At 48.2% G+C, this 24,218-nt stretch overlaps 1 protein-coding gene across 1 annotated transcript in view; it reads left to right on the top strand.

Moving 5' to 3' along the window:
• DNAH14 (dynein axonemal heavy chain 14) overlaps positions 1 to 24,218 on the top strand; it is a 111,907-nt gene that overhangs the window by 12,161 nt on the left and 75,528 nt on the right. The window contains exons 7-28 of the mRNA XM_036453372.2: positions 547 to 609; positions 1,785 to 1,926; positions 2,817 to 2,948; positions 3,197 to 3,447; positions 4,413 to 4,542; positions 5,683 to 5,950; positions 6,932 to 6,977; positions 7,069 to 7,166; positions 9,255 to 9,409; positions 10,111 to 10,455; positions 12,443 to 12,784; positions 14,136 to 14,505; positions 15,235 to 15,425; positions 17,615 to 17,860; positions 18,327 to 18,448; positions 18,643 to 18,814; positions 19,515 to 19,619; positions 19,710 to 19,828; positions 21,570 to 21,644; positions 22,578 to 22,665; positions 22,791 to 23,044; positions 23,924 to 24,155. Of these exons, the coding sequence (XP_036309265.1) occupies positions 547 to 609; positions 1,785 to 1,926; positions 2,817 to 2,948; positions 3,197 to 3,447; positions 4,413 to 4,542; positions 5,683 to 5,950; positions 6,932 to 6,977; positions 7,069 to 7,166; positions 9,255 to 9,409; positions 10,111 to 10,455; positions 12,443 to 12,784; positions 14,136 to 14,505; positions 15,235 to 15,425; positions 17,615 to 17,860; positions 18,327 to 18,448; positions 18,643 to 18,814; positions 19,515 to 19,619; positions 19,710 to 19,828; positions 21,570 to 21,644; positions 22,578 to 22,665; positions 22,791 to 23,044; positions 23,924 to 24,155 (3,946 nt within the window). The remainder of the gene's footprint in view (positions 1 to 546; positions 610 to 1,784; positions 1,927 to 2,816; positions 2,949 to 3,196; positions 3,448 to 4,412; positions 4,543 to 5,682; positions 5,951 to 6,931; positions 6,978 to 7,068; positions 7,167 to 9,254; positions 9,410 to 10,110; positions 10,456 to 12,442; positions 12,785 to 14,135; positions 14,506 to 15,234; positions 15,426 to 17,614; positions 17,861 to 18,326; positions 18,449 to 18,642; positions 18,815 to 19,514; positions 19,620 to 19,709; positions 19,829 to 21,569; positions 21,645 to 22,577; positions 22,666 to 22,790; positions 23,045 to 23,923; positions 24,156 to 24,218) is intronic.

The raw sequence follows: 24,218 nt of genomic DNA, 5'->3' as shown, positions 1-24,218 counted from the left end.
TCTTAAAAATAGTGAGCCAGTATGCCTAAACCAGTTTGGCTCAGTGGTAGAGTGTCGGTCTGCGAACTGAAAGGTCCCGGGTTTAATTCCGGTCAAGGGCATGTACATTGGTTGCGGGCACATCCCCTGTAGGGGGTGTGCAAGAGGCAGCTAGTCAATGTTTCTCTTTCATCTACGTTTCTAGCTCTCTCTCTCTCTCCCTTCTTCTCTGTAAAAAATCAATAAAATATATTTTTAAAAAAATAGTGAGCCAGTAAATGTTCAAGGAAAAAGAATATATTTTTTATAGTTTTTATGCTTATTGGAATGTTGCAACTAAATCCGATCACGCATCTGTGAGGGTTATGATGACTTTTATTTACATTTGCACTTTGTTCTGTAGGCGGTTGGTTGTTCGGGAGAAAGTGGCATGATTTAGTGTTTGCTGAAGGTGGTGACTCAGGATGGATGAGGTGGCTAGGAATTTTCTCGTTTCACTAAGCCATGACTAGATTTATGTAATTGTGACTTATGAATATAGACTGTGAGAAGTCTCCTTCTTTTCAGATTGAATAAGGCCTTTGTTTTTTGGAAGTTGACCGTTAAAAGAATGAAGACGGACAGAAGCAGGTAAGTCTGGATAGAAATATCAAGAGGAAGCATTATTTTAAATACGTAGCATGGAAGCAGATATGGATGCAGATTCACTCGGTGATTAGAGAGTCACATACCATAACATGTATGATTAAGTCTACATTTTAATATTTTTATATGTTAAACGTAATGTGTGTGTGTGTGTATATAAATGTGTAGGGGTGTGTGTGTGTGTGTGTGTGTATGTGTGTGTGTGTGTGTATGTGTGTGTATACACATGTTCAACATTCTGTGCTGTAAGGGAATCAGAATGCTATTAAGAGTCTAGGATGAGATTCTCTTGGTCATGTGATCTAACATTTTACTTTCAAAAAGAGGAGTGATTAAGTAATCCGAGGTGGATGGCAGTGCATTCTATTTTGTAGGCCAGTGGTCGGCAAACTCATCAGTCCACAGAGCCAAATACCAACAGCACAATGGTTGACATTTCTTTGGAGAGCCACATTTTTTAAACTTAAACTTCTTCTACTGCCACTTCTTCAACATAGACTTGCCGGGCCATAGTATTCTGTGGAAGAGCCACCCTCAAGGGGCCAAAGAGCCGCATGTGGCTCGAGAGCCGCAGTTTGCCGACCGCGGCTGTAGGCTATCGGGCACCCAAGTCTCGTTGCTGCTGCTGCTGCTGTTAAACTTCTTACTTGGATATTATTTTAAATATTACATATGTCTCCTGATTGAAATGCAGTTGCGCCGAAACCGGTGTGGCTCAGTGGACAGAGCGTCGGCCTGCGGACTGAAGGGTCCCAGGTTCGATTCTGGTCAAGGGCATGTACCTTGGCTGTGAGCACATCCCCGGTAGAGGGTGTGCAGGAGGCAGCTAATTGATGTTTCTCTCTCATCAATGTTTTTAGCTCTCTATCCCTCTCCCTTCCTTTCTGTAAAAAATCAATAAAATATATTTAAAAAGAAAAAAAGAAATGCAGTTGCAAGAAATGATGTAGAGGGAGGGACCCCGTGTCCCCTTTGCCCAGTTTCCCCCGCTGGTGACATCCGGCAGATGTGTGGGAAAACATGACCCCCAGGACAGGGTGACGGAGGTGACCTGTGCTGACGAGAGGCGTGTCAGACCGATGGTCCGAGTTCTCTCTGCACCGGCTCCGTTCGCTCTGCAGGAGAGGTAACCAAGGCCATGGCCATGTTCTCACCTGCAGGTCCAGTCTGTGCTCCCACCTCTTTTGGGCGGATGAGTTGTTCCAAAGCTACTTGCTCTACGTAAAGGGACTTTGCGAAGATGCTTTTAATCAAGGCTATGGTGAATGTGAAGACAATCCGTTGGGCATCTGCCTTGTAAAGGTGGGGAAAAGCAGCCCTGGCTGGTGTGGCTCAGTGGACAGAGCAGCAGCCTGCGGACTGAAGGGTCCCAGGTTCCATTCCAGCCAAGGGCACGTGCCTGAGTTGCGGGCTCCATCCCCAGTGGGGGGCGTGCAGGAGGCAGCCGATCGATGATTCTCTCTCATCACTGACGTTTCTATCTCTCTATCCCTCTCCCTTCCTTTCTTAAATCAGCTAGAAGAAGTGTATTTAAAAGAAGGAGAAAGTATACTACTATAAGCTAGCATTGGGGTATAGAAACAAGGAAGAACAAATGGGGTTTTGAATAAAAAAAATATAGATATCTAGATCCATAAAGGAAACCATCTCTAGGGATGACTCATGTTCTAAAATACCGTAAAGATCTTTATTCCCTCGGGCAGTCAATTTTAATCGTTAACATTTCTTATAAGTAATTTCTCCCTCGCACTTACCCTAAGTCTGTCATGCAGCCCGTTCTTTATTTGCAAAACTCCAAACGTGCGATATTATTTATAAATAACCTACCACGTAACTGATAGTTACTGGCTAATCTTCCCTTCAGGAGAGCATGTCAAAAGTTGTAATGAGTTGCAACTGAAAGGTTTAGGTTAAATTTATGAATCCTCCTGTTCCACAGTTCTAAGAGAGGGTGAACTGCTCGATGAATGATTTAATTTAATGTATATGGAATAGTTCTTTCAAAAAGGTTAAGTATATAAACTATTGAATATACTCGTTGTAATGTGAGAAGATGGCCAAATGTTCTCTCTCTCTCTCTCTCTCTCTCTCTCTCTCTCTCTCTCTCTCTCTCTCTCTCTCTCTCTCTCTCTCTCTCTCTCTCTCTCAAAAGAATTTTGGCTTTGCACCACTCAACATTTATTATCCTTTAGCTGGACAGGTCTCGGACGTACTCTCTCGATGAATTCTGTGAGGAGCAGTTACAGCAAGCTTCCTGCACATTCCAAAAACTTGGGGCTATCCGGGGAAAAGCCATCGCAGAGATGAAAATCATGCTTTTAAAGGTAACCCTTCAATCACATCCTCTCTCAACGAATCCGTGTGCCTGCTGCTGACGAAAGCAATCGCTTCAAATTGCATCCCTGGAGCAAACGTTGGGAATGGGCGATGGAGGAAAACGTGTGCTAAATGCACAGTACTAGTTAGTTGCCTAATTAACTAACCAGCTGCACATTCAGGACATTTTCCATGCGTTGTACAGAGTGCCAATACATGTGCGTCTCAGGGCGCGTGTGTGTTTATTGAATTGTAGGTGGCGGAAAAGGAAGAGATCAGAGAGTATTTTGAGTCGAGCTTCTCTAAAGATGCCAGATCCCATCTGAAGCTGCCTGTGTATCGACGTTTGTTAAAGAAAATCTTGAGGTTTCTCACACTGGTGGACTACATATTTCAGGAGCTGGTCCGCCAGCTGATGAACACGGCGGTCACATTGCTTTTGGAATTATTTACTAGTTCTGCTAGAATGCCACTTTCCGTGGAAAAGAAGAATGAAGACCTAATCAGGTAAATCATATACATATATTTATTTTTTTACTGATAAAAGGAATTTGGAACCATAGTGTTGCAAACATTGATTATCCATTATAGAGGAAATAGTAGAAGTGAGAATTTGAAAATGCTTCTTATAGCAAATTGTATATACTCAATTTAAAAAAATATATATGTTACTGATTTTTTTACAGAGAGGAAGAGAGAGGGATAGAGAGAAACATCGATGAGGGAGAGTCATCGATCAGCTGCCTCTTGCACACCCCCTACTAGGGATGTGCCTGCAACCAAGGTACATGCCCTTGACGGGAACTGAACCCGGGACCCTTCAGTCTGCAGGCCGACGCTCTATCCACTGAGCCACACCGGTTTCGGCTGTATGTGCTCAATTTTTACAATGATCTTGCAATACTTTACTTAGTACTATCCATAAAACTTAAGAATATCCAACATTTCTTCAAAACTCTGCATATGTCTGATTGCCATATAAAATACGGGCTGTCCAGTACACTTTGAGATTCAGATACGTAATGATTTTTTAGTATGTCTCAAATATTACCTATATTAAATATTATTGTTCGTTTGAAATTTCAGTTTACTGGGTGTTTTATACTTTTATTTGTTAAGTCTGAAAATTCTGTGTGTAAGGCTAGTTCAAAGTTCAAGGCTATTCTTAAAAATGCCAGGGTGATTCGGGGAGCCATAAGCTTCCATTGGAATTTGAGTCATCTCCACTTAAATGAGACATAAGAATTTTTCCAGGTAGTAAAATATACATAACAAAATTTACCATGTTTAGATATGTAATCCAGTGGCATTGAGTACAATTTCCCTAATGATGAGGGATGCTAAGCATATTTTTCACATACTTATTGGCCATATTTCTTTGGAGGGATGACTAGTTATTTATGCATTGTGGGTATTAAAAGATAAAAAGAATTTAAAAGACCGTGTTTTCCCTTTTCCATTTCTTAATCTAGAACATACAAGGACACCATTGCTCTTACTGGAAAGTTAACCAGCGATCATGAAGAATTTGCTACTATTTCAAACTTATATGCTACTTCTGTCCCAAAGTCGGACTTACAAGCAGAAGCTGATATTGATAAGGTAAGTGGTCTTTGGAAAATGGAAGCATAGATTTTTTTAATGAATGAATGCATGAAAAGTCAGTGAAATGAATACGTTTGGAAATTAAAATGTGATTTCTGATTAAATGCTCAATTTCTTAACCCAAAACACACACACAAACACATGCACACACACATGCACCTCTATCCAATAAGCCAAACCAATTAGGCAACTTACTTTTTTTTAAAACTTTTTATTAAATTATTATCTTTGTACATATACCATTGCCCCCCCTCCCAGACATGCCCTCCCTCCCCAGAGTTTTGTGTCCATTGGTTGTACTTATATGCATGTATACAAGTCCTTCGGTTGATCTCTTATCTCCCCCAGATCTCCCTCCTCTCCCCGCTGTAATTTGACAGTCTGCTTGTTGCTTTACTGTCTTTATATCTGTCTTTTGGTTCATCAATTTATAATGTTCTTTATTATCCATAAATAACTGAGGTCATGTGGTATTTCTCTTTCACTGACTGGCTTATTTCACTCAGCATGATGTTCTCTAATTCTATCCAGGTTGCTGCAAATGATGAGAATTCCTTCTTTTTTATGGCAGCATAGTATTCCATTGTGTAGATGTACCATAGTTTTTTGGTCCAGTCATCTGCTGATGGGCACCTAGGCTGTTTCCAGAGTCTAGCTATCGTAGATTGTGCTGCTATGAACATAGGGGTGCATATATCCTTTCTGATTGGTGTTTCTAGTTTCTTGAGATATATTCCTAGGAGTGGAATTACTGGGTCATATGTGGGTTCCATTTTCAGTTTTTTGAGGAAACTCCACACTGTTCTCCACAGTGGCTGCCCCAGTCTGCATTCCCACCAGCAGTGCACGAGGGTTCCTTTTTCTCCGCAACCTCGCCAACACTTGTCGTTTGTTGATTTGTTGATGTTGGCCATTCTGACAGGAGTGAGATGGTACCGCATTGTTGTTTTGGTTTGCATCTCTCAGAACTTACTTACTTACTTACTTTTTTAAAAACATGCCAACAGCAGTGATCTGGCAATACAGTGGTTACTCAGTTAGACTGAAGTGATTATTGATTATGTAACAGGACCGTATTATCTGAACATCCTTCAGTCCCGTATGATCACCAGAGCCGTCCCCCGCCTGTCACGTTAGGTTATGAATTCCATTAAGCTGGACAAGGACTTGACCAAATGTGCCCCGGTGTTTGAGGTGCACCTGCACCTGAGAGTCCCTTCCGAGAGCGACTCCTCCAGAACCTCGAGCGGGAGCTCCCAGGGGTCGGACCGGGGCTCCGAGAGGTCCGGGCTGGACGAGGAGGGGTCCGGAACCGAGGTCGGCAGCATCGTCAAACCCTCGAGCGACGAGCTCCTCCTGGTGCAGCCGAAGCCCGCGGCTTTCCACCTGGAGGAGCTGCTGTCAGGTGAGAGGGCTGAGGGGTGCAGCGTGGAGGGGAGGACGCAGCCTGGCCGCCGGGAAACCGCGGGTGGGAAAAGAAGGCAGTCGCTTATGGACGATCGCTCAGCAGGCTGTGATTTTCAGCAATGGTGAAGGGAGGATGCTCCGAGGAGGCATAAACGTAACGGGCCATTTGTAGTGGATGCGGGCAGTAACGCCATGACCCGTTTTTTAAATCTTTTCTTTGTATTTTAAAAATATATATTATTTATTTATTTATTTGTTTGTTTGTTTGTTTGTTTTTTACAGAGAGGAAGAAAGAGGGATAGAGAGTTAGAAACATCGATGAGAGAGAATCGATCAGCTGCCTCCTGCACATCCCCTCCTGGGGGGTGCCCGCAACCAACGTACATGCCCTTGGCGGGAATCGAACCCGGGACCCTTCAGTCCACAGGTTGATGCTCTCTCCACTGAGCCAAACCGGTTAGGGCCCATTTTTTTTAATCTTTTTTTTTTTTTTTAATATATTTTATTGATTTTGTACAGAGAGGAAGGGAGAGAGATAGAGAGTTAGAAACATCGATGAGAGAGTCATCGATCAGCTGCCTCTTGCACACCCCCCACTGGGAATATGCCCGCAACCAAGGTACAGGCCCTTGACCGGAATCGAACCCGGGACCCTTCAGTCCCCAAGCCGACGCTCTATCCACTGAGCCAAACCAGTCTCGGCCATTTTTTTTTTTTTTTAATCTTAATAGCACTGGTCACTGACGGGGAACAGAGGAGCCCCTTTCATGAGAACGGACGGCATCTGGGACGCTGGTTAGCACGCACCCTATCTGAGACCAATTTAATCAGAATTGGGGGTCGGTGGGTGCTGGCTGGGCATTGCCTCCAGTTGATTCTTAGGGTGCTTGGGAAGCACGGATACATATCAGCTTGTCCTCTAGCTGATATAAATATCAATCTATTTTTTTCTTCTCCTCCTTTCAATGGATTCTAACAGATATAGAAGCCATGGCTGACTTTGATAGTAAAAGCGAGGATGATTCGTAAGTAGCGCACATTTCTGAAATTACAAGCAATCGGACTTGATGCTGGTTCCTGGTTCCCTTTGAAATTTGATTGTCTTCCCTCTTGTAGGTTTTTAGAATTCCCTACCAATCTCTTGATTGCTCCCAACCGACTGGACTTTTCAGTAAAAATTCAAAATATGCTGGCTGATATTGAAAAGTGCATAAGTAAGTATTTTCAAGTGTTTGGTTAGATGCATTGTGTTCTTCAGCAATATTTTCTTAAATTTAGGCATTGGAAGCTTTTGGCCAGGGATGTGGCAGATATTACGGAATATGAGAGATCATACATTCACACTCTTTGGGGTCACTATATGTGAATTTGAAATTATTTGAGCATCCGTGGGAATTATACCCGCAGCCATAGAATTAGGAAAAGAGTGGAATCTTGGATTTTTTTTTTTTTCCCAATAATGTACTACAGAATTTTATGAGACTTAAATAAGTAACATCTTCTATAGCATAACAAAACAAAGGTATTGTTTCCACCTTAAATAGGTTTTTTGTTATTGTTCATCCTCACCTGAGGGTATTTTCCATGGCTTTCAGAGAGAGTGGAAAGAGTGGGGGAAGAGAAGGGAGTGAGAGAGAAACATCGATGTGAAAGAGACACATTGATTGGTTGCCTTTTTTGCACGCACTGCGACCAGGGCCTGGGATCAAACCTGCAACCCAGGTACCTGCGCCGAGACCCTTCGGTGTGCGGGCCAACGCTCTATCCACTGAGCCACACTGGCCGGGCTTCAATAGATTTCTACGAATGCTTTTCCAGCTGGGTGTACACACTCTGAAATCCCACGGCAGTCACCAGCCTGGCCAGCGAACTGATCCCTTCTCCACGGTCTCGGTCTCAGAGAGATCCTGAAACACCTGGATCTCCTTGAATGCAGCAGCATCCTCCAATCACAACCCCAGAGTTTGCTGAGTTCAGAGGCCTCTCTTTCGAGCCTAAACCAGTATCCAATTCACTGTTTGTTTGTTTGTTTGTTTTTTAAATATATTTTTTATTTATTTCAAAGGAGAAGGGAGAGAGAGACATCAATGATAAGAGAGAATCACTGATCGGCTGCCTCCTGCACGCCCCCTACTGGAGGTCGAGGGTGCAACTCTGGCATGTTCCCTGACCGGGAATGTAACTGTGACCTCCTGGTTCATAGGTCGATGCTCAACCCAATGATCCACACCAGCCAGGCTCCAATGCATTGCTTGATTTTTATCATAAAAAAAATTTTTTTTATGAGTTCAGGAACCCAGTCTGTCTTGCTGCCCTTAATGTTGAGTTGTGAGAGGTCTTTATACATAACTCTCAATACACGTTCTTTATTAGTTATAAGATTTGCAGAATGTGCCTTGACTTTTCATGTCTTTCTCACAGAGCTAAGCTTCTTAATTTTGATCAAGGACAGCTTATCCATTTTTTTTGTCTTCATCGATGATACTATTGACTTTATGTCTAAAGACTCATAGTCTAACTCACGGTCACACAGATATTTGCTGCATTTCCTCCTAGCAGATCCTAGATGTGTGTTTTATTTTTAGGAAGGTGGGGCATCTTGAGTGGATACTTTATAAAGTCTGAAGTGGAGGTGCAAGTTATTATTTTTTTCCCCCCTGTGGACATCCAGGCATGCAGCCAGATTATGAACGCACTGATAGCAGAGGCTGTGTCTTCTAATCTTTGTATCCGCACGTTGGTATAACGGTCTCCGCATAGCACACACACGCCAAATCCTTGTTAGCTTAATGACTTATTCTCAGCTTTTGTTCTAATCAACGCTTCATCACGCTACCACTAGTTACCTACGGGCTGATTCTTTTGTTTCCATAATATTTTTATTTTTTTATATTTATTTATTGTATTTTATTTTTTAAAATATATTTTATTGATTTTTTTTACAGAGAGGAAGAGAGTGAGATAGAGAGTTAGAAACATCGATGAGAGAGAGACATCGATCAGCTGCCTCTTGCACACCCACTACTGGGGATGTGCCCGCAACCAAGGTCCATGCCCTTGACCGGAATCGAACCCGGGACCTTTCAGTCCGCAGGCCGACGCTCTATCCACTGAGCCAAACTGGTTTCAGCTGTTTCCAAAATATTAAATCCAAACTTTTACACCTGCCTTTCAGTCCCATTTATACCGTCTAGTTCCCATATTAAGCCAATTTCAGTTATCCGTAGTTCTAGATGTCATGGATAATTACAGTGTCAGGACTTTGAAAAATATTAACTTTTTTTTTTACTCATGTATTTCAGCCCAAATTATTCCTCTTGTTCAAGATCCCCGGCTGTCTGACTTTACCGATTCGGATTTATCGAATGCAGAGCAAAGCAGAACAGACTCCAAGAAGCAAGCCAGGTGGCCAGATTGTCAGACCCTGTTTGAAATGGACCCTGTCTACCAAAACAATGTACGTTTAGAAACTGTTTTTGTTCAAATTCACAAGAGAATGCAGTCCGCAGGCCGACGCTCTGTCCACTGAGCCACACCGGTTTCGGCCGTCATACATATTTTTATTATTTTTTTTTAATTTTTTAATTTTATATATATATATTTTTATTTTTTTAAATATATTTTATTGATTTTTCACAGAGAGGAAGGGAGAAGGATAGAGAGCCAGAAACATCGATGAGAGAGATACATCGACCAGCTGCCTCCTGCACACCCCCTACCGGGGATGTGCCCACAACCAATGTACATGCCCTTGACCGGAATTGAACCTGGGACCCTTGAGTCCACAGACCGACGCTCTTATCCACTGAGCCAAACCGGTTTCGGCTAATTTTTTTTTATATATTTTATTGATTTTGTACAGAGAGGAAGGGGAGAGAGATAGAGAGTTAGAAACATCAATGAGAGAGTCATCGATCAGCTGCCTCTTGCACTACCCCCCAACTGGGGATGTGCCCGCAACCAAGGCACATGCCCCTGACCGGAATCGAACCCGGGACCTTTCAGTCCGCAGGCCGGCGCTCTACCCACTGAGCCACACCGGCCCCGGCCGTCCTACATATTTTTTTTTTTTTTTTTAAAGGAGTTACGCGCGCGTCGGGCCCCGGGGCCCCTCTTCCCTCCTTGGGGTGACGTCCTGCCGTGCCCTCCCCCCCGCAGATCGTGTGCCTGCTGGCCGTGCTCGGCCGCGCCATGACCCTGGTGAGCGGCCACAGCCGCCGCTTCGTGAAGTACTGCACGATGGCGGAGCGGGCGCAGGCCACGGGCGCCTGGCTGGCGGCGGCGTGGGAGCCCACGGCGGCCCAGTTCCGCACGGTGCTCGGCCGCTTCCTGGGCTACCTGTGCGACGTGGCGGGCATGGCCACCGAGCGGCGCCTGGGCGTCTTCCTGGTGCGGAGCGCCGGCCTGCAGGCCGAGTGCCTGCCGCCGCTGGAGCGCGTGCTGCGGGCCAGCCGGGCCCTGCTGCACGCCGTGGTGGAGCGCAAGAACGGGCACCTGCTGGAGGTGAGCCCCCCCCCGCCCCCCCGACGGGCAGCACGCCCCCGGGGGACGCAGGGGCGTCCGGCCGTCTCCCTCGTGGGCAGCCGATGCCCCCCCCCCAGCCGGGCCGGCCAGGGCATCAAACCTGCGGCCGCCGTCCATGCCCTCGACCGGGAACCGAACCTGCCACCCTTTCCGTCCGCGGGCTGGCGCTCTGACCACTGAGCAACCCGGCCAGGGCTAGGACTGGCCTTTTCTTTATTTTATTATTTTATTTAAAAAAAAAAAAAATATATATATATATATATATATATATATATATATATATATATATATATATATATATATATTTTTACAGAGAGGAAGGGAGAGATATAGAGAGAGAGAAACGTCGATGAGAGAGAAACATCGACCAGCTGCCTCCTGCACCAACCCCCTACCGGGGATGTGCCCACAACTCACGTACATGCCCTTGACCGGAATCGAACCCGGGACCTTTCAGTCCGCAGACCGACACTCTACCCACTGAGCCAAACTGGTTTCGGCTTATTATTTTTTAAAAAAATATATTTTATTGATTTTTTTTTTTACAGAGAGGAAGGGAGAGGGATAGAGAGCTAGAAACGTCGATGAGAGAGAAACATCCACCAGCTGCCTCCTGCACACCCCCTACTGGGGATGTGCCCACCACCAAGGTACATGCCCTTGACCGGGAATCGAACCTGGGACCTTTCAGTCCGCAGGCTGACGCTCTATCCACTGAGCTTTCAAGCCGGCCAGAGCTAGGACTGGCCTTTTCCTAGGGCCCAGGGCACAGGCACCAAACCCCGGTGACCAGCAGAGGGGTAAGCGGCTGGTGTCTCTATCACACGCTCACTGTCTAGTTCAGCGGTCGGCAAGCCGCGGCTCGCGAGCCACAGGCGGCTCTCTGGCCCCTTGAGTGTGGCTCTTGCACAAAATACCGCGGCCTGGGCGAGTCTGTTTGGAAGAGGTGGCGTTAGGAGAAGTTTACGTTTAAAAGTTATCCTCGGGCCGAGCCGAAACCGGTGTGGCTCCGTGGATAGAGCGTCGGTCTGCAGACTGAAAGGTCCCGGGTTCGATTCCGGTCAAGGGCATGGACCTTGGTTGCGGGCACATCCCTGGGAGGGGGTGTGCAGGAGGCAGCTGGTGGATGGGTCTCTCTCATCGACGTTTCTGGCTCTCTATCCCTCTCCCTTCCTCTCTGTACGAAAATCAATAAAATATATTTTAAAAAAATAAAATAAATAAAAAATAGTAACAGTAATGCAGATAGATCCCCAGGCTCAACCCCAGATCTACTGAAACAAACTTTGAGGATTGAATTTAAAAAAATAAATAAATAAATTAAATAAATAAATAAATAAATAGAAGTTATCCTCAGAAAAGGCCAGCCCGCATTTAGCTGTCCTGGTCTGGGAGCAGGTGTTGGGTCCTCGGAGACACCTCTGAGCCGCCTGGGAACTGAGCCGTGACCCCTCCTGGTTCATAGGTTGGAGCTCAGCCACTGAGCCACACCGGCCGGGCTGCATACACATGCTTTCCAAGATTTTTGCATTGATGCTTGTGAGCGAAATTGCTCTGTGATTTTTTATTATTATTTTTTCCCCCCTTAACCATCCTTATCTGGTTTGGGTATCCATGTCCTAGATCACATGTGTCAAACACAAGGCCCGCGGGCCAAATCCGTCCCGCCAGGCCTTGCAATGTGGCCCGCACAGCGCTGTCATCACTGCACTCCGCTGCGTTTCCATCACAATGACAGTTTATGACTGTTCAGTAAACCATTCGGCCCGCGACTTAGGCTGGATTTTAGATTTTGGTCCCTTCTCTGATTGAGTTCGACACCCCTATCCTAGATGGTGCCTTCATTTTTTTTTTTTTTTTTCCCTAGCGTTATCATTATGTTAAGTTAGCGTGAGGCAGTAATGACTTTTCTAAAGCAGCGCAACATCCCTCTATCGTCCTGTAACCGGCGTGTCCGCGGCTGCAGGTGGTCGAGTCGTCGCTGAAGAAGCTGGAGGGCCGCCCCGTGGAGATAGAAGAATTCGTGGAGCACTTCACCTTCCTGGACGCCATCTCCTCCAGGATAGCGCAGCTGGAGAAGGAGTACTCGGCGGCCGCCCAGCTGCACTCCGTGCTGGCTCACTACCAGGTCCGCGTCCCCGAAGAGCTGGCCGCCGTCTACAAGGTGCTCCTCACCCGGTTTGGGCAGCTCAAGGGCGCCGTGAAGCTGAGCAAAGCCAACAAGGACGCAACCGTCGCCAAGTTCAGGGACAACCTGGAGATCTATGTCACGGGGCTGCGGGGCGAAGCCAGCGAGCTGAAGGCCAAGGTGAGCGCCCGCTTCCCGCGCCGAGGTCAACGAGGGCTCACGGACAGGCGTTGTCCTTCTGCCGACTCTCAGGGAAAAAATGGAACGAATGGATTCTTTTTTATATATAAATATGTCTTATTGACATTTACAGAGAGGAAGGGAGAGGGACAGAGAGCAAGAAACATCGATGAGAGAGAAACATCGATCGGCTGCCTCCTGCACACCCCCCACTGGGGATGTGCCCGCAGCCAAGGCACGTGCCCTTGACCGGAATCGAACCCGGGACCCTTCAGTCCGCAGGCCGACGCTCTATCCACGGAGCCACACCGGTCAGGGCGGACGTATGGATGCGTAACCGGGAACCCACGGGCGGGATTTTGAGGTTGTGTGACTGTGAGTGGGAAGTGAGAGGACGTGTCTGCTCTCACGAACCCCCAGCTGAAATTCTGCGTCTGCTTCCATTCTGAGTGAACACAGACGGCAGACGACAGCGAAGCTGGTTCCCCCCGGGCTTTGGCAGAGGGCTCAGGGGGGTGCGGGGGGGGGGCATGGAAAGGGCAGAGAGACCCCGAGGCCCCCTGGGCCTTCGCCTAGGCCAGGGGGGTGAGGCCCGTCCGGCCCGCGGGCCTTATGGGGCCGTGACGTCACTTGGTCTGGTCCTGCCAAGGCATTAGGGGTAAGTTAGTTAGATGTTTGACCAAATAGAGCAGGTTTTTTTTTTTAGTTTTTTTTTTTTTTTTTTTTTTTTACTTTCTTAAAATTATGACTATTTTTTATTTTATTGTTGACCGTATTACGGATGTCTCCCATTTCCCCCTCCTCTTCACCTCCCTCTGCCCAGCTCCTCCCGCCTTTCCAGATGGTGGTCGCAGGTGACCTTGGGAAAGCTTGGGATGAGCGCTGAAATGCTGTCCATGGGCATGGCTCCGTTACAAACATTGTGTTAGGGTTAGGGGTTAAGGGTTAAAGGTTAGGGGTTAAGGGTTAAGGGTTAGCCGAAGCCGGTTTGGCTCAGTGGTAGAGCGTCGGCCTGTGGACTGAAAGGTCCCAGGTTCGATTCCGGTCAAGGGCATGTACATTGGTTGCGGGCACATCCCCGGTAGGGGGATGTGCAGGAGGCAGCTGGTCAATGTTTCTCTCTCATCGATGTTTCTAGCTCTCTATCCCTCTCCCTTCCTCTCTTTGAAAAATCAATAAAATATATTTTTTTTAAAAAAAGATGAGGGTTAAAGGTTAGGGGTTAAGGGTTAGGGGTTAAGGGTTAAGGGTTAAAGGTTAAGGTTAAAGGTTAAGGGGTAAAGGTTAAGGGTTAAGGGGTAAAAGTTAGGGTTAGCCTAACACTCCTAGCGTGTGCTCCCGCCCTCTGCAGATTTGGACGCCCGTCCTGTTGCACATGGGGACGCCCGTGTCCGTGGCGCTGGACATGATCCAGGGCTTCTCGCAGGAGGCCTCGAGCCTCGCCAACAAAGTCCGGATCTGCGCCAACTACCAGGAGTCCTTCGGCGAGTCCCACTCCCACATGCACCCCCTGAACGTGGAGGAGATCACGCAGATGGCGGCCGCCGAGATCTCCGACATCGACTACGAGCTGACGCTGCGGAAGGTGCTGTGGGAGGCGCAGGAGGAGTGGCGGGCCCTCTTCCAGGAGTGGAAGGCCAGCACCCTGCGCGACATCGACATCGAGTCGGTGCAGACGCACGTGTCCAAGTGGATGAACCTCATGTTCATCCTGGAGAAAGGTCAGCGCGCCCCCCGCGTTCGCCCGCCGAGGGTTACTGAGAGGCCCCGGGTTCGATTCCGGTCAAGGGCATGTACAGTGTTTTCCCGAAAATAAGACATCCTCCGAAAATAAGACCTACTTACAGGTTTCCTTCTGAGAGAAATATAAGGCATCCCCCCGAAAATAAGGCCCCCCCCCAGGCTCTGTCTCAGAATGCTATTGCTAAACATGAGAGATTTGGTCCACTGATTCTGAAAGAAACGGAGTCACAAGAAATTCACCAGGAAATTCAGGAATTGGATTGTTATGATGATGTTCCAGATGATGATGACATGATTATCATTGAATCAATGAGTAAATTCTTGATACTGTAGGATTCACAGTTTGTCTGGTTTGTGTTGACAACTACCGTACTACCGTATCGTATACAGGTAATAAATTTCCTTTATTTTCATTTAACAATAAATGTGTACCATATTCTTCTTCATGGAAAAATAAGACATCCCCTGAAAATAAGACCTAGCGCATCTTTGGGAGCAAAAATCAATATAAGACACTGTCTTATTTTTGGGGAAACAGGGTACCTGGGTTGCAGGCACATCCCTCGGTGGGAGGCGTGCAGGAGGCGGCCGATCCATGTTTCTTTCTCATCATTGATGTCTCTCGCCTTTCCTCTCTGAAGTCAATAAGAGAAATAATAATAAAACATACAGAGAGCATGCCATCAGCCTCCCGTTCCTCTCCCCAGGCCTCCCCCAGAGCAACCTGGTGGCCTACCTCAAGCAGTCGGTGACCAGCTTCAAGCAGGAGCTTCCCGTCATCAGTGCCCTGGGAAACCCCTGCCTCAAGCCCCGGCACTGGGAGGCATTCCAGGAGATCATTGGGAAGTCCGTCCTTCTGGACAAGAACTGCACCATCGAGAACCTTCTGGCGCTCAAGGTAAGCAGGAGGGGTTCGAGAGAGAGAGAGAGAGAAAAGAAATGGCTGAAATCGTGCCGAGGCTAATTCTAAGTGAGCAAGAACGTCTGCAGGGATCCGGAGTTAGAAAAGGGAGGATTCACGGGGTGTCTGGGGAAGGGAGAGTAGGATCGTCGATGATACGTGAGAGGCGGTCCTGTTTGATTGGCCATATTGGGAAGAAGCCCAAACGCACGTCACTCATGTCTTTTCAGCAACACTTACGCTGTAGGGAGAGGTGGCAGAGGGAGGGAGTCCGTGGGAGGTTGGGTCCATGAGCGTTGTATTCTCTCAGACGATCATACCCCAAGAATCCTATCGAATCAAAGAGTCATAGGCAAATTGACCGTCACTCCGAGACACAAGATGGCCGCCCCCATGAGGACACAGATGGTCTGCCACAAGATGGCCTGCAGGGGAGGGCAGTTGTGGGCAGTTAGAGGTGAGGAGGGCAGTTGGGGGCAATCAGGCCAGCAGGGAGGGCAGTTAGGGGAGACCAGATCTGCAGGGGAGGGCAGTTGGGGGTGACCAGGCCTGCAGGGGAGGGCAGTTGTGGGCAGTTAGAGGTGAGGAGGGCAGTTGGGGGAGACCAGATCTGCAGGGGAGGGCAGTTGGGGGTGACCAGGCCTGCAGGGGAGGGCAGTTGTGGGCAGTTAGAGGTGAGGAGGGCAGTTGGGGGCAATCAGGCCAGCAGGGAGGGCAGTTAGGGGAGACCAGATCTGCAGGGGAGGGCAGTTGGGGGTGACCAGGCCTGCAGGGGAGGGCAGTTGTGGGCAGTTAGAGGTGAGGAGGGCAGTTGGGGGCAATCAGGCCAGCAGGGAGGGCAGTTAGGGGAGACCAGATCTGCAGGGGAGGGCAGTTGGGGGTGACCAGGCCTGCAAGGGAGGGCAGTTGGGGGCAACCAGACGGATAGGGGAGTGGTTAGGGGGTGATCAGTCAGGCAGGCAGAAGCGGTTAGGGGCAATCAGGCAGAGGCAGGCAAGCAGTTGGGAGCCAGCAGTCCTGGATTGTGAGAAGGATGTCCCAGATTGGAGAAGGTGCAGGCTGGGCTGAGGGACACCACCCCTCCCCCCAACACACACACACACACACACACACACACACACACACACACACCCGTGCACAAATTTCGTGCACAGGGCCTCGAGTTACTATAGAAAGGAGAAGCATGTCACAAAGCAGTCAAACAGCTGACACTGATACGGAGAAAAGGAAGGGGAAGGAAATGGTAGGGAAGGCGCTGTTAACTGTTCTTACACCAACTGGGCCCCGAGGTGCCACGCCTGCGGGTAGAAATGTTCGCGGAGCGTGGTGCATGCGGCCTCGGGGGCGTGCGTCACGAAGGCTCCGCCTCGCAGCCTGTGGTCGGGAGGGAAACGGAACCAATCAGACCTTCGCCGTCCCTGCCACGTGTCTCCCGTCGTCAGCGTGCCAGGAATTGTTTGCCGCACTGACATTAATTAACCTGTTAACCGGGGAGTTCCCTTTTTAATTATGCAACCTGTAACGGGCACGTACTCTTTCACCAGGACGTGTCAGTACGCCACGCCCGGAGGACGTAATTTCATATTATTATCATTTTTTAAATTTATACTTAATTAAAATAAATTATATATATATATTTTTTTCATTTATTTATATATAAAGCACAAAGGAAAATACAAAATTACAAAAAAAAAATAGAAAAGAATACCAACAATAACAAAAATGGAAACATCGAATTAAAAAATTATAAATTTTACAAGCAATTATGAATTTTACAAGCAATTATGAAGATTACAAAAAATATATATATACCGTCGTCCCTCTCGGGGCGCAACATATATTTCCAGGATGTGTTCATACGTCCTGCCCGTTCCCGATATTGGTTTTTAAAAAAATATATTTTATTGATTTTACACAGAGAGGAATTGAAAGGGACAGAGAGTTAGAAACGTCGATGAGAGAGAAACATTGACCAGCCATCTCCCGCACACCCCCTACTGGGGATGTGCCCGCAACCACGGTCCATGCCCTTGACCGGAATCGAACCCGGGACCCTTCAGTCCGCAGGCCGGCGCTCTATCCACTGAGCCGCACCGGCCCCGGCCCGCTCCCGATAGTGTTTACGGTGGATGTCTTCAGCGGGTCCCGCTCGGTTCGCGGGTCCAAAGGGCGCGTTTCCCTTCCAGATGTTCCAGTACGAGAGCGAGATCAACGAGATCGCCTCCGCGGCGATGCACGAGGCCGCCCTGGAGAAGATGCTGTTTAAGATCATCGACCTCTGGAGGACCACGCCGCTGCATTTGGTCCCTCACCTCACGGAGACCGACTCGATCCTCGTCATCTCGTCCCTGGACGACCTGCTGGCGCAGCTGGAGGAGTCGCAGGCCATGCTGGCCACCGTGAAGGGGTCCTCGTACAGCGAGCCCGTCAAGGTAGGCGGCGTGGCCGCGGCTGCCCTCCTCACCTCTAACTGTTCTCGCGTCGTCGCCCGCCGTTCTGCCCGGCGCGTCCCGCGGTTGCAATCTGGGAGCTTTGGATTGGAACAAAGCATTGATATGCTGACTGGAGGCGCCCAGTGCGTAGTAGTGATCAGATCTGTGCTCAGTTTCTGTTTTATGATTCTTTTTTTTTTTTAATTGATTTTTTACAGAGAAAGGGGGAGAGAGAGAGAGATAGAGAGCTAGAAACGTCCATGAGAGAGAAACATCGACCAGCTGCCTCTTGCACACCCCCCACCAGGGATGTGCCCGTAACCAAGGTCCATGCCCTTGACCGGAATCGAACCCGGGACCTTTCAGTCCACAGACCGACGCTCTACCGCTGAGCCAAACCGGTTTCGGCTGTTTTATGATTCTTAGGAGCAACTTCCCATTTAGATTTCGGCTTCTCTCCTCGTAGGGCCTTGTGGATAAATGGGATGCGAACTTGACCCTCTTCTCGGACACCCTGGAGGAGTGGGTCAACTGCCAGCGGTCTTGGCTCTCCCTGGAGCCAGTCTTCAGTTCTTTGGAGGTAAAAAGGTAAACACTTGAAATATAGGCCCTTACTGCAGGTACAAAAAAAAAAAAAAAAAAAAAAAAAAAAAGCATGGTGGATAGTAATTCCTCTGATGCTTGAGAAATCATTTCTTCAATGAACACTCATTGGCCATTTCCTCAAAAAAAAAAAAAAAAAAAAAAAAAAAAAAAGACGATCCCCACTGTCCTCTTTCCAGGCAGCTTCCCAAGGAATCTGAGCTCTTCAATCAGGTGATCGCCAGGTGGAAGGAGATCATGTCAAAGATCCAGAACAAGCTGGACGCGCTGGGCGTCGCCACGTCCACGGGCATGCTGGAGATCCTTAAGAACTGCAATGCCTCCCTCGAACACATCAAGAAGGGCCTCGAGGTAACGCCACCTCGAGGGGTCCCCATGTGGAGGACCGCTCCGTTCCCGCCTGACCCCTGGGCACCGCGCAGGCTCTCTCTGGAGCTCCAGCCTCCCGGCGGCACTTACAGCCCTCACCTTCCACGGGGCTCGGGAAAATCCCAGAGAGCAAGGGAAGAGAAGTGCATGGACCAACCTAAGAGGCCTTCAGCAAAGCATCACATTTAAAAAAATTTATATATATTTTATTGTTTTTTTTACAGACAGGAAGAGAGAGGGATAGAGAGTTAGAAATATCGATGAGAGAGAGACATCGATCAGCTGCCTCCTGCACACCCCCTCCTGGGGATGTGCCCGCAACCACGGCATATGCCCTTGACCGGAATCGAACCTGGGACCCTTCAGTCCGCAGGCCGACGCTCTATCCACTGAGCCAAACCGGTTAGGGCAAAAGCATCACATTCTTTTCTTTTTAAATCTATTTTATTTATTTATTTATTTTTTAGAGAGAGGAAGGGAAAGGGATAGAGAGCTAGAAACACCGACCAGCTGCCTCCTGCACACCCCCTCCTGGGGATGTGCCTGCAACCACGGCACATGCCCTTGACCGGAATCGAACCTGGGACCTTTCAGCCCGCAGGCCGACGCTCTATCCACGGAGCCACACCGGTGAGGGCTGATCGCACACATTCTGAACGGCTCTGCTTTTGGTTCCGGACAGGACTACCTCGATATCAAAAGGATGATTTTCCCGAGGTTTTACTTCCTGAGCAACGAGGAGCTTCTCGCCATTCTGGCCGGGAACAGCAACCCCGAGTCTGTGCAGGTGAGCCCGCCGTCCCCCGCTCGGCGGCCTTGTCCCCCCACACTGCGTCGCCGGGGCCCTCTGTGGCTGACACCCCTTTCTGCCCCACAGCCTCACCTCGGGAAATGCTTTGAGAACATCAAGCACCTGGTGATCTGGAAGCAGGAGATCGGCCCTCCCACCGTGATGATGCTCATCTCCGAGGAAGGGGAGGCGCTGGTGCTGCCCAAGTAGGACCTTTACTTACAAAACCTCTGCTTGGCTGTTGTGGGGTCAAACCCTGGGTTCAAAATAAGACCCCCGGAAGGCTGATGATTGATTATAAAAAACAAAACAAAAAAAACAGGCAAGGGTTTATTGAAAAACTGGCCAGGACAGCCGCGAGAGCGCCACACGCAGGTGGGCCCCACACAACCCGCACTGTTCCAGGTGTAGGCAGTCTTTTTAAAGGTCCAAACCACAGGAATTTTCCTCTGTTCTAAATTCTAAAGCCCTGGGAACATTGGAATGCGGCCCTATCTTGCAATAGCCGATAATACAGAAGCAGAGCTCAGCAGTTAATCTCTAAAGGTTATCTACAGTTTCTAACCCATGAAGCTACTGAGTCAGTGGGAATCAACCTCCTGTATTTCTGGTCCCAGGCACAGGAAAATTGCCTTAGCCTCCAGGTCTCCACCTGGAAGCTGAGGTAACTAGGGCGCGGAAGCCGGAATAGCACGGTTAAAATTCAAACAGCATTTTACCCAAGTATGGTTGCTACCATATTTCATTGGCCACGTCTGACAGATCATAGAAGTTTTAAAGCAACTATTTCTTTAAAAAAAAAAAAAAAACGTACTTTTGCCGGGACCGGTTTGGCTCAATGGATAGAGCGTCGGCTTGGGGACTGAAAGGTCCCGGGTTTGATTCCGGTCAAGGGCATGTACCTTGGTTGCGGGCATATCCCCGGTGGGGGGTGTGCAGGAGGCAGCTGATCGATGACTCTCTCTCATCGATGTTTCTAGCTCTCTATCTCTCTCCCTTTCTCTCTGTATAAAATTAATAAAATATATTAAAAAAATACATACTTTTTATTGATTATAGAAAGAGGAAGGGAGAGAGAGAGAGAGAGAGAGAGAGAGAGAGAGAGAGAGAGAGAGAGAGAAACATCAACGATGAGAAAAATCATTGATGGGCTGCCTCCTGCACGCCCCTCACTGGGGATTGAGCCCAAGACCGGGCCTGTGCCCTTGACGGGGAACCGAACCGTGACCTCTTGGTTCCTAGGTCAATGCTTAATCACAGAGCCACACTGGCCAGGCAGCCAACTGTTTGTTCAAAGATAACATGCTTGTCTGGAATTTACCTTTCCACATGTATATCACGATAGCATGACCCAGAAAGCCAGCACGAGATTCTGTGGTTGAATCTAGGCAGGAAGGAAACTTGCTTGTGATTGTTGGTGCTTCTCCTTCCAATTCTTCTGTGGCCTCTGGTTTGGTCCTGGCTCCCTGGCAGTTCTGACTGGCTAGGTCCTTCTGTTAACACCGGTCCAACCTGCCAGCCGTGGCCCCGGGCTCCAGATGGGCATGGTTTCAAAAAAATGCCATTCCCAAGTCTTGCCGTCCACCAAGATCCCTCCCTGGCCCCTGATCTAGGCTTCATATTCCAAAGATCCAGCGAGGAATCAAAAAATGCTTTGTCCTATAATCTACCTATTCTGTAAATTCGTATTTAACGGAACTGTTCCTTTTGTAACTTGATGTTGATGTCAGAATTTCCTAAAGCTAAGTGATAGGTTTTTGTTTTGTTTTGTTTTTTTGCATAGTTTTCCAAATTAAGATCTAGAAAAATAAGAGCTGTTACAGAACTAGAGAACTTTGGCCTGTGAGTGGTATAAGTAGAGGAGGAGACTTGGTCTCCAAGCTTATCACGGGAATGAAAGAGGAGGAGTAAAGACAATCCTCCACATGGTTATTTCTTAAATTGCAGGAAAATTCGTGTGAGAAATGCTGTAGAACAGTGGCTGGAAAATGTAGAGAAGAGCATGTTTGATGTGCTGAAAAAGTAAGTACAATGTTCAGATCCTAAAATAAATATATGGGATATATATGTATTATATGTATTATATATATATATATATATATATATATATATATATATATATATATATATATAACATAATATATTATAGGATCTATATGTATTATATGGGATATATACATATATCCTATATAATAATATACATATGGGATACACACATACATACACATATAAGATATATATATAAATAAAAGGGTAATATGCAAATTGACCAAAGGACAGAATGACTGGAAAGCCTGTGGCCCCTCGCCCCAGCCGGCCCACCCACCAGCGGGCACCCCCACCCCGATTGGGGGTGACACGTCCTGGATCCCTCTCCTCCTGCTTCCACGTGTGTGGGCGAACGTGAGGCTCCCTCTGTGGGTAGCATCTGTGGTCCTTTACCGACAGCCTCAGCTTTGGACAGGGGCCTCTCTCTGGTGTCTCCACCCTGGCTGGGTTCCAGCGCCTTCGCTCCCCTCCCCCCGCCCCCGTGGGCCCGAGAGTGCTAACACTGCCCCCTGCTGCAGACCCCAGTGTCCACCATCCCTGCGGGTCCCCCTAACCCTGCCCTCATCCCCGGGAGACCCTTTGCGTGCGCTGTGTCCTGCCATGTTGTTAGATTTATTTTGATCACTCTCATACTCGGACTCATGCCTGCCATCGTACCACGTGGTTTCCAACAACGGCTCTGGGTTCGGCCCCATTGGAAGCGTGCAGGTGATGCTCACGAGGAGTTTAAGGGTTACAAAATAGCCCTGAACCAAGGCCCTATTGATGCTATTTGGACCCATGCATAACCTACAACTGGACCCAACAAGAACCAGAGTTTCCCCATGAACTTGTCCTATCTGATCATTAACTGGCCCCAATCAATGGTCAGGTGTAAGTAATAGAAACACGTTTGTTTGTTTGCAGATTTGTGAGGGAAGGCATTGAAGACTGGAGCCACCAGCCGTTCTCCATGTGGGTGGTGTCCCACCCCGGACAGGTGGTGCTCACCGTGGTAAGCCAGGACTGCGTTGAACCTCCACTCACGCAAATGCACACGCACCACCCACAGACGCCATGCACACACTTAGCTGGTAGGATTGACGCTCCCGTGACCACGCTGACATTTTCCTTTTCCAGAGCCAGATCATATTTTACAACGATTGCACCAGAAGCTTCGCGAGCTCTCAGCCGAGAGAAGAGCTGGAGGAAGTCCACGCCAGTCTGGTCCGGCACCTGGGGCAGATCTCAGAGCTGGTGGTGCTGGACACGAGCAACGCTCGGACGAAAGCTGTGCTGGGGGCGCTGATCACCCTCTACGTCCACTGCAAAGACATCGTGCAGGATTTACTGAATAAAAGCGTCTTCAGCGAGGAGGATTTTGAGTGGACAAGGTAGGTAGACCTAGACCCTAACTCTGCATGAAACCATCTCTCACCTACACACCGCTGGGTACATTAATTCTGTTCCCCAAACCTTGTCAAACCTGAATTTCTTATTTGAAACCATAGGGATGATGCTTTCATAAATCCTCTGTTTATGTGACATCACACCAAGAAGCATGAGGCAGCAAGGCCTTTTTCTCCAAGGGATAAGCACTCGTGTGTGTGTGTGTGTGTGTGTGTGTGTGGTCTTCATAATGCTCATTTCAGTGGCTGACACAGTCATTGTAAATTTCCCATTACTTTTCATTTATTTTAATGTTTTGATTTCTGTTTTCAACCAATGTTTTATTTTTTTATTTTTTTAATAAATATATTTTATTGATTTTTTTTACAGAGAGGAAGGGAGAGGGATAGAGAGCTAGAAACGTTGATGAGAGAGAAACACCAACCAGCTGCCTCTTGCACACCCCCTACCTTTTGAGCCATTTATTTTGAGCCTCATACAGATTGTCTCTTCTTGGTGATTAATGGCTGTGTGTGTGTGTGTGTGTGTGTGTGTGTGTGACAGAGAGAGAGAGAGAGAGAGAGAGAGAGAGAGAGAGAGAGAGAGAGAGAAAGGCAGGCACAAGAAACAGGTACCTGCCATAACCGGTTTGGCAGGGGATGTGCCCGCAACCAATGTACATGCCCTTGACCGGAATCGAACCTGGGACCTTTCAGTCCGCAGGCCGACGCTCTATCCACCGAGCCACACCGGTTTCGGCTCAACCAATGTTTTATTTTCAATCTTGATTATGTTTCCACATTAAAAACAAAACAAAACAAAACAAAACAACACCTAAAGATGATTTTGCCCCTATGACACGCGCCCTGAACTCCCGCCCGCAGGCACCTGCAGTACAGGTGGAACGAGAAGCAGATGCTGTGCTACGTGTTCCAGGGCGAGGCCCGGTTCGCCTACGGCTACGAGTACCTGGGCTGCACGCCGCGGCTGGTCGTCACGCCGCTCACCACCCGCTGCTGGCTCACGCTCACCGGGGCGCTGCACCTGCACCTGGGCGGCTGCCCCTCGGGGCCCGCGGGCACGGGCAAGACCGAGAGCATCAAGAACCTGGCCAGGGTGAGTGGCCGCAGACCCCAAATCCGGCTTCCCCTTGGCCGTGAACTCGAGCAGCACCCGACG

Source organism: Pipistrellus kuhlii, unplaced genomic scaffold, assembly GCF_014108245.1.
Source record: "Pipistrellus kuhlii isolate mPipKuh1 unplaced genomic scaffold, mPipKuh1.p scaffold_m20_p_25, whole genome shotgun sequence".
Lineage (NCBI taxonomy): Eukaryota > Metazoa > Chordata > Mammalia > Chiroptera > Vespertilionidae > Pipistrellus > Pipistrellus kuhlii.
The sequence above is the reverse complement of the archived record's forward strand: the minus strand, read 5'-3'. Positions and strand labels throughout refer to the sequence as shown.